Source organism: Vicugna pacos, chromosome 11 (genome assembly GCF_048564905.1).
Source record: "Vicugna pacos chromosome 11, VicPac4, whole genome shotgun sequence".
Taxonomy (NCBI): domain Eukaryota; kingdom Metazoa; phylum Chordata; class Mammalia; order Artiodactyla; family Camelidae; genus Vicugna; species Vicugna pacos.
The window spans coordinates 44635766-44648786 of record NC_132997.1 but is presented as its reverse complement, the minus strand read 5'-3'; the positions used below and the strand labels follow the sequence as shown (position 1 = coordinate 44648786).

Below are 13021 nucleotides of genomic sequence, written 5' to 3'. Positions count from 1 at the left end.
TCTGTCCCGAGCCTGGTCATTCCCTAGGCATCCCTGCCCACCACCTTGTGTCTCTACCCACCTGTGTCTCTGTGCCTCTCTGCCTGTACCTTCCATGTCTCTCTTGCTGTCACTGCATCTCTGTCGCTGCCTATCTCAGTTCTGAGCTGATGAGGGTGCCTTTGCCATCAGATCCACCTCCCCCGACATTGGGTTGCTCTGCCTAATTTCATTTTCCCCGGGTTCCAACTCACAGAAATAAACCCTCCTTCCCCACCCCAGCACTTTTTTGATTTAACAAGCCTGCTGGAAAACAATAGTGATTTCCGCATCGATCATAAACAGAAGTGATTACCATACAATTACAGCCTGAACCATCAGCCTCGATGCAATCACTGAGCTGCATTGTAAATAGGAAGACAATTGCCTGCAGAATTACCCCCAAATTGGTTTAAGTGGCAACAAAAGAGTGTTGGCATTTTTGTGTGTGTGGGGGGGATGCTGGTGGTACTGGCAACAGAAGGTCCCCACTCACTGGTGGCTTGCTAGGGAGAGCTGGTTGCCACCTTCCCCCACCTCATCTTTTTTCCTTCAATTATTGCTCCTTGCCCATCTTGGCACCTTTGTTATAAATTCATTTATACTAGTGTGTGAGTGGCTAAGTGTACATTTGACTGGGACAGTGGAGAGGGGTGAGTCTGGGGGGAGGGGGTGTTCCTGGGAGGCCTCCTCAGCTCCCCTGATATCCCCTCTCCCCAGTCCCGTCTCATCTCTGCCTCTTTCAGGTCACTTCTCCCCTCTAGGCTCTTCTCCTGGCCTGGCCCCCACCCTGCAGCCATCCCTCCCCATCTCCCAGCCTGGTGGTGGTCCCCTGCCAGCAACCTCCTGTACTCCAGCCAGGGCAGCCTGCTCCTTCCTACAGCTGCAGCGTGTCCCCGGTATCCTCCGCAGCCGCCTGGTCCAGCTTGAAGCCCCAGAGCCAGGTCAGCCCACTCCTGGGAGCCTGCCAGCCACCCCTGCAGCAAGTTCCTGAGAGGGGCTCACAAACAGGCTTCCCTTGACCTGGGCCTGCCCCTTTGCAGCCTCTGTTTTTATCAGAAGTCCTCTGCCAGCAGGCCACCTCTTAAATGTCTGGATACTGGACTCCTGAGCACCAGCTGTTTCTGCAGGGCGCTTGTCTTCACTTGGGGAGGTGATTTCTCTCCAGGGTTAGGCTGTTCTGAAGTCACCGGGAGAGCCTGCCCACTGGCACACGTAGATTCTACCAGATTTGTCCAAATCCAGGTTAGAAGTGCTTTTGCATGTTCCATCTGATCCTCACAGAAGGATTAGCACATGCTGATTTTATTCTCGTTTTTGCTAGACGAGTGACTCAGCTGGCGCCGGGTCGCACAGCCCACCAATGAGGGGTAGGGTCTTCAGACCCCTACTGGAATGCTTGTTTCTAGACGCCATTTCTCCAGCCTCCCCAGACCTGCAGGGCACCGGCTGGGGGTCTCACCTGGTCTCTGACCTGCCCTGAGAGCTCGGAAAGTACCAATGATTTTAACAGGTCCCAGTGAGCAAACACTTGCAGGTGCCGAGTTCTGCTTGCACACTCATTAGTGCCTTTCATCCCCACTCCAGCCCTGTAAGGGATGGTCAGGTCCCCGTTGAGGGGACTTGACTCACTCAGAGCTCAGGTTCCTAGTACAGAAGCTGGTTTGAGCCCGTGTCTGCCCCTTTCCAGACTGTGCTAACTGGCATCCTATAAAGCAGAGGAAGCCTGAAGTATTTAGAACCGAAAGTCTGTCAGCTGCCCCAGCTTTGCCCTGCACTGGAAGGGGCCTCACTGCCACCTTAGGGTTGGCCTGAGGGGCTGAGGTGAGCCGGGCAGGGTGCGGCTGCACCTGTGTGCCTACCACCCACCTCCTCAGCACTGGCGTTGGAGGGCAACCAGTCATAGAAGACGCTGGCCAACATGGCATCCACACACGTGGTGGTCAGGGGAGAGGTTGCTGCCCCCTGCCTGCCCAGCCGGCCTGCCCCATCCTGGGTCTTTCCTCCTGTTGTGAGTCCCCTGGGTAGTCAGGTGTCCAGTGGGAAGATGGAGGTGGGTTCAAAGCCACAAACACCTGGACTCAAGTCCTGTGTCTGCCACTTCAGGGTTTGTACCATCCTTATCTCTGAGTCCCACTTCTTTTTATTTAAAATGGGAGTCTGCTCACCCTGCTGGATGACGAGCCAGTAGAGGTGACCGTGTTATCAGATAACAGCTGCTGTTCCCCTGGGCCTCAGAATCTGGCCCTCCCTTCGAGAAGGAGGGGGCCCAGCCTTCAGGGGCCATTTGTTATGTGCAGAACTTCGCACAGGGTATTTTGAGGCTGCCTGGTTGGCCCTTCAGCACAATCTTGAAAAGGCAGCAACCACTCTATCAGTGATGTCCAACATGGAAGCCAGGGCCCCATGTGGCCAGTCACACTTAAATTTAATGAAGTAACATTAAATACAATTAAAAACTCAGCTTTTTGGTCACAGTAGCCATGTTACAAAGTGCTCAATAGCCACACGTGGCCTGTGGCTCCCATTTGAACAGCACAGATAGACAACATTTCCATCGCTGCAGGAGTTATTTTGAACTGGCTGCCCTGTGTTAATCATCCCCTTTCACGAGTGTGAGGTTGAGGACCAGATCAGTGACATGGCACACTCAGAGTCCCAGCTGGAGGAGAGGGGGATGGGACTCACGCCGGGGCCACTTGGCAGTGTGGCATGCTGAGCTCGCCTTTTGTTGCCAGCTCCCGTACCTCCTCCATGGGCCCCTCAAGGGCAAGGACTGTGTTTGCTCTACAGGCCAGTGCCCCACCCAAGTCCTGCCCCCCGGGTCAGCATTTGGGCCGGTATTTGCTGAGAAAGTGATGGAATGAATGACTGAGTGAGCACCGCCTGCTGAAACTTGGGGGCCCACTTCTCTCCCCTCCTGCGGGAGGATGTGCAGAGCCAGCTGCTGAGGAGTGATGGATGGCCCCTCTCCCGAGATAAATGTGGCAGTCAAGGTAATCGGATTGTGTGTGACGGTCTCATTTGTAGGCGAGGGTAGGAAGCGCCCAGCCATGCCTCGCCCCAGCCGCCCATATTAGTTTAATCAAATGCCCAGTATCTAAATGACTGGGCCCCAGTGATGGATGATGTGAGCTGTGTTAAATGCTGTTGCCCTGTCAAGCCCAGCTTTTCAAGGCACTGCCAGGCTCCTGGGCTCCCTCATTTGTTTCTTCTTGCTTGGTTATCTCTGCGTGGGGCAGGGAAGGCGGGGCTGGGGCTATTCTGTCTGTCTTAAGTCTCTGATTTTTCCTGGAGGAGAGGGAAAAGGCCGGAGCTGGGGGAGGAGTGAGATGGAGTCACCTTCCACCTCTTCTGGGAAGCCTTCCTGGGTGACTGCAGACAGTCTTGGGGAGCCTGACTCTCCGGGGCCCTTGAGCATTGGCCTTGCCATGCACTGTGTGGCTCCTGTCTTGTTCAGACTCTCCTCTTTCCTGGGCCAGCCTTTTCGCACTCTTCAAGGAGTATACCAGAAGTTCTTCACTTCAATGTTGGAAAATTCTCAACTTTCCCTTATGGTTAGTGGCTGTTGTGTCCTCTTTGAAAATCCTCAATCCCAAAGTCATGGAGATATTCCTCCTATATTATCTTCTAGAAAGTCTGTTATTTTGCTTTTTTTTTTTTTTTCTGGTCTGTGGTGTGAGGTAGGGATCAAGTTTCCAGTATGGTCATTCTGACCATCCGCTATGTGCTCTGGACCAGGCTGGGTCCTTGGGAGAAAGGAGGTAGAAGAGACACAGTTCTGTCCTCTAGGAGTGACAGTCAGTTTGAACTGAGACTTGTCTTCCTAAAAAGGAGGCTGAGCCCAGCATGTACAACATGCCATCATTTGTGTCAGGGTGGGATCTGCCCGAACAAGCTGTGCTTATGCTGATATTGTCACCCATGTGTCAGGCATTGTTCTGGGTACCGAGGACATGGCAGTGAATGCAGCACACAGAAACCCCTGCACTGGAAGAGCTTTTGCTCCAGTGCAGAGAGTGGGGCATCGGATGATAAATAAGATAAAAGGTAGAAGGTAACTCATGCCAGGGAGAAGGATCCAGCAGGGCAGGGTAATAGAGGGAGTTGGGTGGCAGGGGCGGTGTTGCCATCTACACACTGGAAAGGTCAGGGAAGCCCTCTCTGAGTAAGGAATAAGGACTAGATGGAGAGAACTGAAGCACGGAAATATCCAGGGCAGAAACCTTCCAGGCAGATGTTGCAAAGACTGTGATGTGTGAAAGTGAGGGAATCACTCTGGAAGGAAAACTAAAGCCACTAGTGTGATTACCCTGGTGGGAGGGACTGAGCCATAAGACTTGGGAAGGGGAGACCACATTCTTGAAGACATACCTTTTTTCTACTTCTGTGTATTTTTAATCACACGCACACATTACTTCTTCAAAAGTCACTGTTGAAAAGTCAAGAAGGGAGGGTGGCGAAATGTAACAGTGAGGTGGAATCGTCAGATAAAATAGAAAAACTACGGGTTTGGAGGCTGGCAAATGTGGGCCCTCATCCCACTTCTGGTCTCTAGCTGAAATGTTAGCTTTCTAAAGGAGCTATTTGCACATTACTTAGGTAAATAAAAGTTGTTTTATTAATTAAAAATAAGTCGGTCCCATTCTGTTGATTGTTTTGGCTGGTTGTTGTTGGGCAGGTTCCTTAACCTCTCTGAGAGGCAGTTTCCTCCTGGAAGATTGGGGTAGTGATCCTGCCATACCAGGACTGTCAGGAAAATGAACAGAGAAAAGGAGTGTGTCCAGTTTCTGCCTGGCCTCACTTGACCTTACCCTGGGCATGTCCCTGCATGACCCGGCCCACCGCAGACCAGAGGCAGAGAATCTGTCACTGTCCTCAGATTCTCCAAGGGCTCAGGACCCCAGGCAGTCCCAGACCCTGCATTCTAGCTCCCTGAGAGGCAGGTGGATTTGCTCTGGACCCCCAGGCTGACGGCCATCCAAGACCCTGTGGCCTGCTGGGTGGTTAGTTGTTTGACCCATGGGCCCTTCAGAGCCCCCTCGGGATCCAGCTTGCCCAACTAGTGCCTGCTCGGCTGGTCCTCCCCAGCTGGTCACCTGGCTCTGTCGCCCCTCCCTGCCCCGGTGTCTCCTTCTCTCTGGGTGCTGTGTTAATTTTTCATGGCCTCCCTCAGAGGCAGAAGGCAGAGAGCTCTTTCCTGCAGGGAGAGAGCAGGCACTGGAGCAGGAGGAGGGAGGGAGGGAGGGAGGGCTGCGTGGTGATTAAACACTGCAGAGGCCTAAACAAATGACGGCTCCCTCCCCCAGCTGCTCTGGGAGAGAAACAGGGAGCCAGCCTGAACTGCAGATGGCCCAGGCCTCTGTCTGTCCCCGCCTGCCTACTTGGAGCTGCCCTGGGGCTGCTTCCTGAGAGCCACAGGGATGCTGAGCCCTGCAGGATCCAGCTCAGTTTTTACAGCCACTGTGAGGCAGGCCTCAAGGCAGAGAGGGCTCAGGGCCACACAGCTCACACACTGGTGAGTGGTGGAGCCGGAAATGGTTATGAGGAGGCAGTAGAAGTTACCTCCTAGAGTGTTGGCCTGAATGAGATGGTGCATGCAAAGTGTTCAGAACAGTGCCTGGCCTAAATCAAGTTCTCTGTCTGCAGGAGCCACTGCCAAGTTTGCCTCATTACACCATTAGAGCAGGTGGGTGAGGCAGGTTTACATGCAGGTGAAGAAACTGAGGTGCACATAGCTACCAGGGTCTTGCTCAAGATTGCATGGTTCCCACAGTAGATCAAACCCGGGCTCACCCACTTCTGACTCCCTGCCCAGTGTTCTTTCCCCTGGACCACTGCCAGGAACAGTCAGGGGGTCAAACCTCCAGAGCCTTGAACATAAAGATCCGGGGAAGTTAGCAGCAGTGTCGGAGACCATCTGCCAGGCACACAGGACTTCTGGCCTGAGAGCTTGCATGAAGGGGAGAGGGAGGAGTGGTGCCCTCCCCCTCCTTTCATGCAGCAAATGGCAGCTGAGCTTCACCCCTCAGTCTAGAGAAGTGGTTCTCAAACTGGGGTCCCCAGACCAGCAGCATCACCTGGGAACTGGTTAGAAATGCAAATTCTTTCAGCTCCACCCCAGACCCACCGAATCAGAAACCCCACTGGGAGTGAGGCCCAGCACTCTGGATTTGAACAAGCTTTCCAGATGCTTCTAATGCACAGACAAGATTGAGAAAGCCCTGGCCTGGAAACCCAGGTGCTTCATTCTTGCCCTGGGACCTCACCACCCGGGCCACAGTCACCCAGACATCACCCAGGTGTGTTACACTCTTGAGTAACAGGTGCAGCCAAGGAAGCACTAGATGTAAATGGAATTCTTATAAATGATTCTTACTTTCATTGCAACAAGGCAGCTGGATATTTAAAGAAACCTCACAGAATCATTTCATCATGTAAAGGAGCTTCTGCAAAGAGAAAAAAAACTCTCTCATTTCCTGCCCCCTCCCCCTCGAAGTGTTCTATAAATTCAGTCTCTATGTCAGGTTTTCTTCAAATGGTGTCTACCAATACATAAATAAAACAAGTATAGATCGTGTGCTAAAAGAATGAAAAATAGACTCTTAAGACGCATCCAGGGCCCCTGCAGTTTAGAAGGAGAGCCCGGTGGGAGAAATGAAGGCCAATCTGGCGTCCAGGGCAGCCAGGTCATCCCCTGCTGGGCACCTGGAGGGGTCGTGACAGCCAGGCGTGGGGGGTTTCCAGGGCTCCATCGAACGTCCACACTCCGGGTTTCCCTGAAAAGGAGTGGAGTGACCAATTAGGAGGCTAATAGAATAGAAATGTGAAATGTGCGGGCAATCGGGTGATTTTTGCTGGATAAACAGATAAGAGAGAAAACCCTGCAACACAATTTTGGGTAAGGAACCCACTAGAAGGTTGTCATCTCCCACCATACGGGGTCAGGAAGGAGCATCTGAATCTGCCACCAAGTGCCACCCATGGGTCCAGGTCTTGTGCCCCTGAGCTAAAAGACCTACCTAATTTGCAGAGTGACTTGAGCTGGCTCGGAGCCCTGCCTCCACCTCTCAGCCACTTGCCTGGTGCTCAGGCCTGACAAGCCTGGAGTGGGGAGAAGGAATCGCAGACATAGTGGCTGGAGCGGATGGAGGGAGTGCTCAGCAAGGGCTCCTAGCGCTCAGACTCACAGCCCTCTTGCTGTCCACAAAGGTGGACAGTTGTGTGTTTGGTCTCGGGGGTCTGCTTGACCTTGGGAGGGGCCCGGCCTCGCGCCGACCTCTCCTTCTTTTGCTGGGAGTAGGAGGACACAGCCAAACTGTGAGTACCCAGCTGGGAAGCCTCAGAAAAGTAAATTACGCAGGGAAGAAATTGATTCCCGTAACCCCTCCTTACCCCTCGGGCTTCCTGAGAGTGAGCAACAGCAGTGGTGTTTAACCCCTGGGCAAGCTGTCCGTGTAGAAGAGAACCGACTGGCCAGGTGGCCTGTTGGAATGAGGAGCATGAGCTCAGGTTCCTGGGGGCACGGCTCTGGGGCCTGCAGGCGGGCAGGTGTGGAGCAGGTCTTGTCTTGCAGGTGCACTGGGAGTGTCATCCCAAGGCCCGTGGTGGCAGAGGGGATCATCCTCACCACCCTGGGCCTGCAGATCTCCATCCTGCTCCAGTGCTGCCTTGAGCGAGATGGAGGTAGGGAGACTCCCTGCCGTGATAATTCTGGTCCATCCATGGGTAGCCAAAGAAGTCTGTCCTGTTGGAACCCAGGAATATGGGGTTCGGGTGCACAGAGGCCTCAATCTGCTGTGAGTGGTTCAGGGCCCTCCCCTCTCCAGAACACTTGCTTGGCTACTAATGCTGCATAATTTCAGCTTAGGTGGTCTAGCTCCGCATGCCTGCCCCACTGCCAGCAAACATCTCAGGCAGGAGATGTCCTGCTTTGGTTCTGGCCTGCTGCAAGCTCTGGTGTGTCCTAGCTTCTCTGTGCTTGCCCCTCATCTCTAAGATGGGGGCTGTGACTTCACTGCCACCAGGTGGCTTCTGAGAGCCAGGGGGCCAGGGGTGCGTTAGCGGCCCCTCATGGGGGTGTAGTACACAGGGCCGTTCTTTGGTGGGTGCCTCTGTCCAGGCCCATCCCTCAGACTAGCAGGACTGAGTGACAGCCCCAAGAAGAAAGGGGCATTCTCTTTCTGATGAAAGCAGCCCTTGAGCTTGTTTTGAGTGTCTTTTCATTTGAATTTGAGTTATCCAGGAAGGCCTAGAGGGTAGTGTGAGGTGGAGAGAGAATTTTCCAGGCTGGGATTTTCCTAAAGTCCATAGACAGGCTCAACCTGTCTGACGTCTCCTCTTGGGTCCAAACATCCTGCTCCACAAGGTTGAGGGACAGCCAAACTGGTTTGGGAATCAGCCCTGCCGGCCTCAAGGTTCCCTAGAGTTCAGTTCCCAGGGTGAGTTCACAGGCCTGGAGACACTCAGCTCCTGCCAACCCGGACAGCCCTTGGGGAGAAGGGGTGGGAACACTGGAGGAAGGGAACGGCCCAGAGGCCCTCTCCTGCCAGGCTGAACAGCAGGACCTGAGATGGCAGGATCTGCCCAGCGCGGGGAAGCAGGTAGGGCTGAGTGCGGCAGGCCGTGAGCCTCCCTGCGAGTCGTGGGATGGGATGGGACTGCACGCCACTCACTGGGTCAGCCACCTGCACGTGGGGACTGAGGGAGCGGGGATAAGGGGAGTGGGTGGAGATGGAGAGAGACGGGGTCACTTGCGGCCAAAGGGCCAGCAGGCGATCCCTCCTTGCTTTGACTTTCTTAGCCACGGTGATGAGAGATGACAGAGCAGGGGGCAAAGTGCGAATGATCTAGAAAAGCCGGAAGTAACTGAAACTCAGGACCGTGTGCTGCTGCTGCTGCTGGGAGTGCAATGATGTGACTGTTTTGCAGCAGGACAAGATTTCCCCCCAGGGAGAACATCTCTGGCTTTCTGTTCCAGGGGTCAGCCATCAAGGCCACTAAAGTCCATCCTGCGACCCCCCAGGGACAGTGTTTCCTGTCGTTCTAACCCCTCTGTGGCCCCAGAAGCTCAGGGTGCAGAGTCCTCCCCTCCTGCCCACCCGCGGGGCCCCATCACACCTGGGTCCTGCTCACATAGGCTGTCAGACCTCAGCAGATCCACTCCCGGCTCGGCTCGAGGCCTTAGTAAACAGGGCACCTGGGCAAGGTGAGAGCTCTGGAGTCACTTCCACCTGTAGCCCACCCTGGTGAGGAGGGGGAGGGTCCAGGCATGAGGATGGACAGCTCATTTCACCCACAGCACCTGCGGGATTGCGAGGGGGTCAGGGTGGGCCTCAGCCCCAAGAGACGAGACCTTGATGTGAGACCAGGGCTGACTCCTGGGGCCACCGACTTCAGAAAGTACAAATGCTCGCCCCTCTTTTACATACAGCCCGGAGAGGGAAGGAAGTTGCCCGAGGTCACACAGGAAGTTGGTAGCAGACCAGGGACAGTGAGCTGGGGTGGTGGTGGATTGTGGGAGAGGGGGTGGGTGGGAGGCACGGAGCCATCTTGCTCCGTGTGCTTGCTCTCAGATGGGTGAGATCACTGACTTGTTGGGGGGAAGGGAAACCATCCCAGACCAGCTGCACAGCCGCTGTCCTGTGGTGTGACTGTGGTTGAATCATCTCCTCTTGGGCCTCCATTTCTGATTCATAAAACAGCCTCATCCTTGGCCAGCCCCTCGCTGGGGGTTGTGAGACTCCAGTGAGGCAGAGGGTGCCAGGCTGTTGGGAAAACTAAAGGCCTGTCTGTCCACCCCCATGACCCCATTAGGTCCTCTCTGTGCATAGCAGGGTGCTGTCACCCCATTGCACAGATGCACACATGGCACAGGCTGCCTCACTGGGTCAGTGGCCACACAGGGCAGATACCTGATCTGAGGCCAAGCAGCCACTGCCCCAGCCCACAGGCTCTGATTCTTTGCCCCTGGCTCTGACCCTTCACAGTCACGTGCCTTCTGTGCTGTTTCCTGGGAGGAGATGACCTGAAGGTACAGGCAGGGAGGGGGCCCTTTTGTCTATTTCTGGGGCACCGAGCAGTGGTGGGCCCACAGAGGAGGATGGGCAGATGATAATCCATGGGTAGCTCTGTTCTCGCGGGTCACGGCTCAGAGCAAGATTCCTGACCTTGGCCCTTGTCCCACCTCCTGCTGGACACATGAGGGCGTGGAGACTGAGGAGGGGCCAAGGGTCTGCCTGCCACCCAGGCACTCTTGAGGAAGGAGGGGTCTGCCCAGACTGGCCACCTGAGCTGAGTCAAAGTGAGCAGCTGTTGGGGCTCAGTTTCATGGGGGCCTGGGTGTGCCCAATCCAGGGTGTCTGGCAAGAGAAAACACTGGGTCAGGGCACTGCTGGACTGCTGGGGAGCAACACTGCCCACCCAAAGAGCGCCCAGTGTGAAGGAGGTGGTATAAGGCTGGGCCCAAGGCATATAAGCATTTTTGTGAGCCTCTTGGAGACGGGTGAAGGAAACTGTATTTTATTTGAGCAACAGTATATAGATGAGGACGCAGAAGCCTCATAATCGATAACAATAGAAACAGTAACAGTTTATTCTTACAGCCCTTCCTATATGCCAGGCGTTGTACTGGCATTTTATGTCTATCAGCTTGTTTAGTCCTCATGACAACTTAGGAGGTAGGTAATATTTATCATTTATATTTTTATAGTATTATTATATTATTTGTATCCCATTTTACCAAAGGGAAAACCAGAGCACAGAGAGGTTAAGTGAGTTATCCAAGGTCACACAGCTGCTAAGTGGCTGAGCTGGGACTTGAACTCAGGTGGTCTGGCTGGAATCTATGCTCTTGGCCACTCTGCCTTCCAGAGGCAGGAGATAGTGGGCATTTTGTAACTTCTGAGTTTCCAGCTGAGACTCACACAAGACTTGCCATCTCTCATCATCTCTGTGATTTAAAACTTGGGCTCTTTCTTCATCTTTGAGCTCCTCATGCCAGGTCTGTGAGCAGAGGTTCCTCTTATTGTCTCCCCACTTTACAGATGAGATGGAGAGACCAGCCCAGGCCTCTCAACCAGCCAGGTCATCTCAACAACCCCTTTGCCCTTCCGTCCCTGGTACTCATCACTCCTCCCTTTCTCTGCACGGATCTGAGGAGTGGAACCCTGGTCCTCAAGCGCAGGCAGGAGTCTTCACTGTCTCTGAACCCCACACTTCCCTGAGAAATGGTCCCAGGCAGGACCCCGTGTTTGGGGAGATGAAAGAGGAAAGTCAGAGGGTAGGAGGGTGTGGCCTGGTCTGCGAGGCAGGAGGACAAGCAGCAGCGTCTGCAGAGAGCGCTGGGTGAGATGCTCTGGGGAGGCCCTCCTCTGCCAGCCCCCACACGGCGGACACAGCGACACGACCAGTGCCAACCCACCAGCAGAGGAAGGCCACAGCTGGCCTTCCAAGTTATACGAATAGATATTCTTTCTGTAAACTGCTTACCTTTCATTCCCCATTTTGGAGTGACCCGCCACTGGGTGTGCATGTCACAAAACAGGTGTCACTTGTGTGGGTTATAGATTTTATTTGATGACAGCACCATCCTAGACACATAGTGATAGGAGTCCATTTGGGGTAATGCTCCTGGGGCCAGGGCTCCACCCCTGAGGAGTGGGGAGCTGCTGGCAGGTTTAAAAGCCACAGGGTGCCAGGTCACAGGTATTTCCCTGGTCGTCTGGGTTTCAGATGCAGCGTGCGCAGTGTCTGTCCATCTCTCCCGTCTCCTTCCCGTCAGCTTATGTAGCTGTGATTCATTTCAGTCCGTTAGTTGTGTTGGCTGCGTAGCCTGTGCTGGTGTCAGAGTTGCAGAAGTGAGCCCCTCAAATCTCATCATGGCCCTCAGGGTTCATGCTCTCGCTCTAGAACATCTTGGCTTTCCCCTGGGTAGCCCAGCTCTCTCACTCATTTCAGCATCCTTTGAGCATCTCCTGTCTACCAGGTCCTGGGCAGCCTCTGGGGACACATTGGAAAGAGGTGAACAGAATCCATTTGTGGAAAAATTCCTCTGGCCGCCTTGTGGAGTGCAGGTTGGCAGGAGGCGAGATTGGTGACTGAGATAAATGATGGGGCGCATCATAATTCAGGAGAGAAAGGACAAGGCTGCAGAAGGTGATTGGAACCGGTAAGAAGCAGAGGGGACAGGCTGCAAAGATAATCAGGCTGCGATGACCCATGGGTGGGGCAGGGGGGAACAGGCAGTGCCCATCTTCCCAAGGTGGCTTGAGGTGCTCCTGGGGATTCTCATGGGTATGAGAATAGGAACTCAGATGTGTCGGGAGGGAACAGAGGGGAAGGGGGTGCCCAGTGTGGAAGACTGGTTCTTCTGCCCTGACTCGCCTGTGATGGGGAAGGGGACCACTTCAGAGGTCTTGTGTGGATGTAGTAAACTGATGATATGAAAGCATTTGAAAATGCGTCGTTAGTATATTTCATTGAACAGCGAACCCCATTTGTGTGCTCCTGGAAGCTCTTTCTGCCTTGCTCTGCCTGAATCTTCCTCCCCTCTCCCCCAGGGCATGGTTTGAGAGGCTGCTGCCTCGCAGACTCGCCTGCTGGGTACCCCTGAGTCCTGCCCCATCACTGGATCTCAGAGCTCTACCCCCTCCCTCCCCCCTCACACACACACACACACACTCATGCTCTCACACATGCCTCTGTTCTTCCACAGCCTTTCAGCTGCTAAGATGCTCTTTGATACTTAATATGCCTTTGTTTCATTTTGCGTGTAGCTTCCCCAGGCTGCAGCGCATTTGATAATTCTGCTGCTTGGCCCTTACATCCAGGTCTCTGTACCCTCCTCCCCAGACAGCTTTTCATCCTCCTCGACCCTCCCACAGCTGCTCCCAACCCTTCCTGATTCCCAGATCTTACCAGGAATGAATATCCCGGCCTTTTGCTGTCTGAATCTCCCTTTGCTTGCCTCCAAAAGGAATGAACGCCTTTTATTTTTGCGGGG

At 54.2% G+C, this 13021-nt stretch overlaps 1 protein-coding gene across 9 annotated transcripts in view; it reads left to right on the top strand.

The window, feature by feature from the left end:
* ZMIZ1 (zinc finger MIZ-type containing 1) overlaps positions 1-13021 on the top strand; it is a 228178-nt gene that overhangs the window by 176101 nt on the left and 39056 nt on the right. Inside the window, exon 1 of one of the 9 annotated variants that reach the window (XM_031682321.2) lies at positions 8479-8621. The exons of 7 other annotated variants lie outside the window; for them this stretch is intronic. In XM_031682321.2, coding sequence (XP_031538181.1) covers positions 8591-8621 — 31 coding nt within the window. In that variant the 5' untranslated portion in view covers positions 8479-8590. Of the gene's footprint in view, positions 1-8478; positions 8622-12166; positions 12188-13021 lie in introns of those variants that run through there. One more of the 9 variants, XM_072971232.1, reaches the window with a different exon arrangement.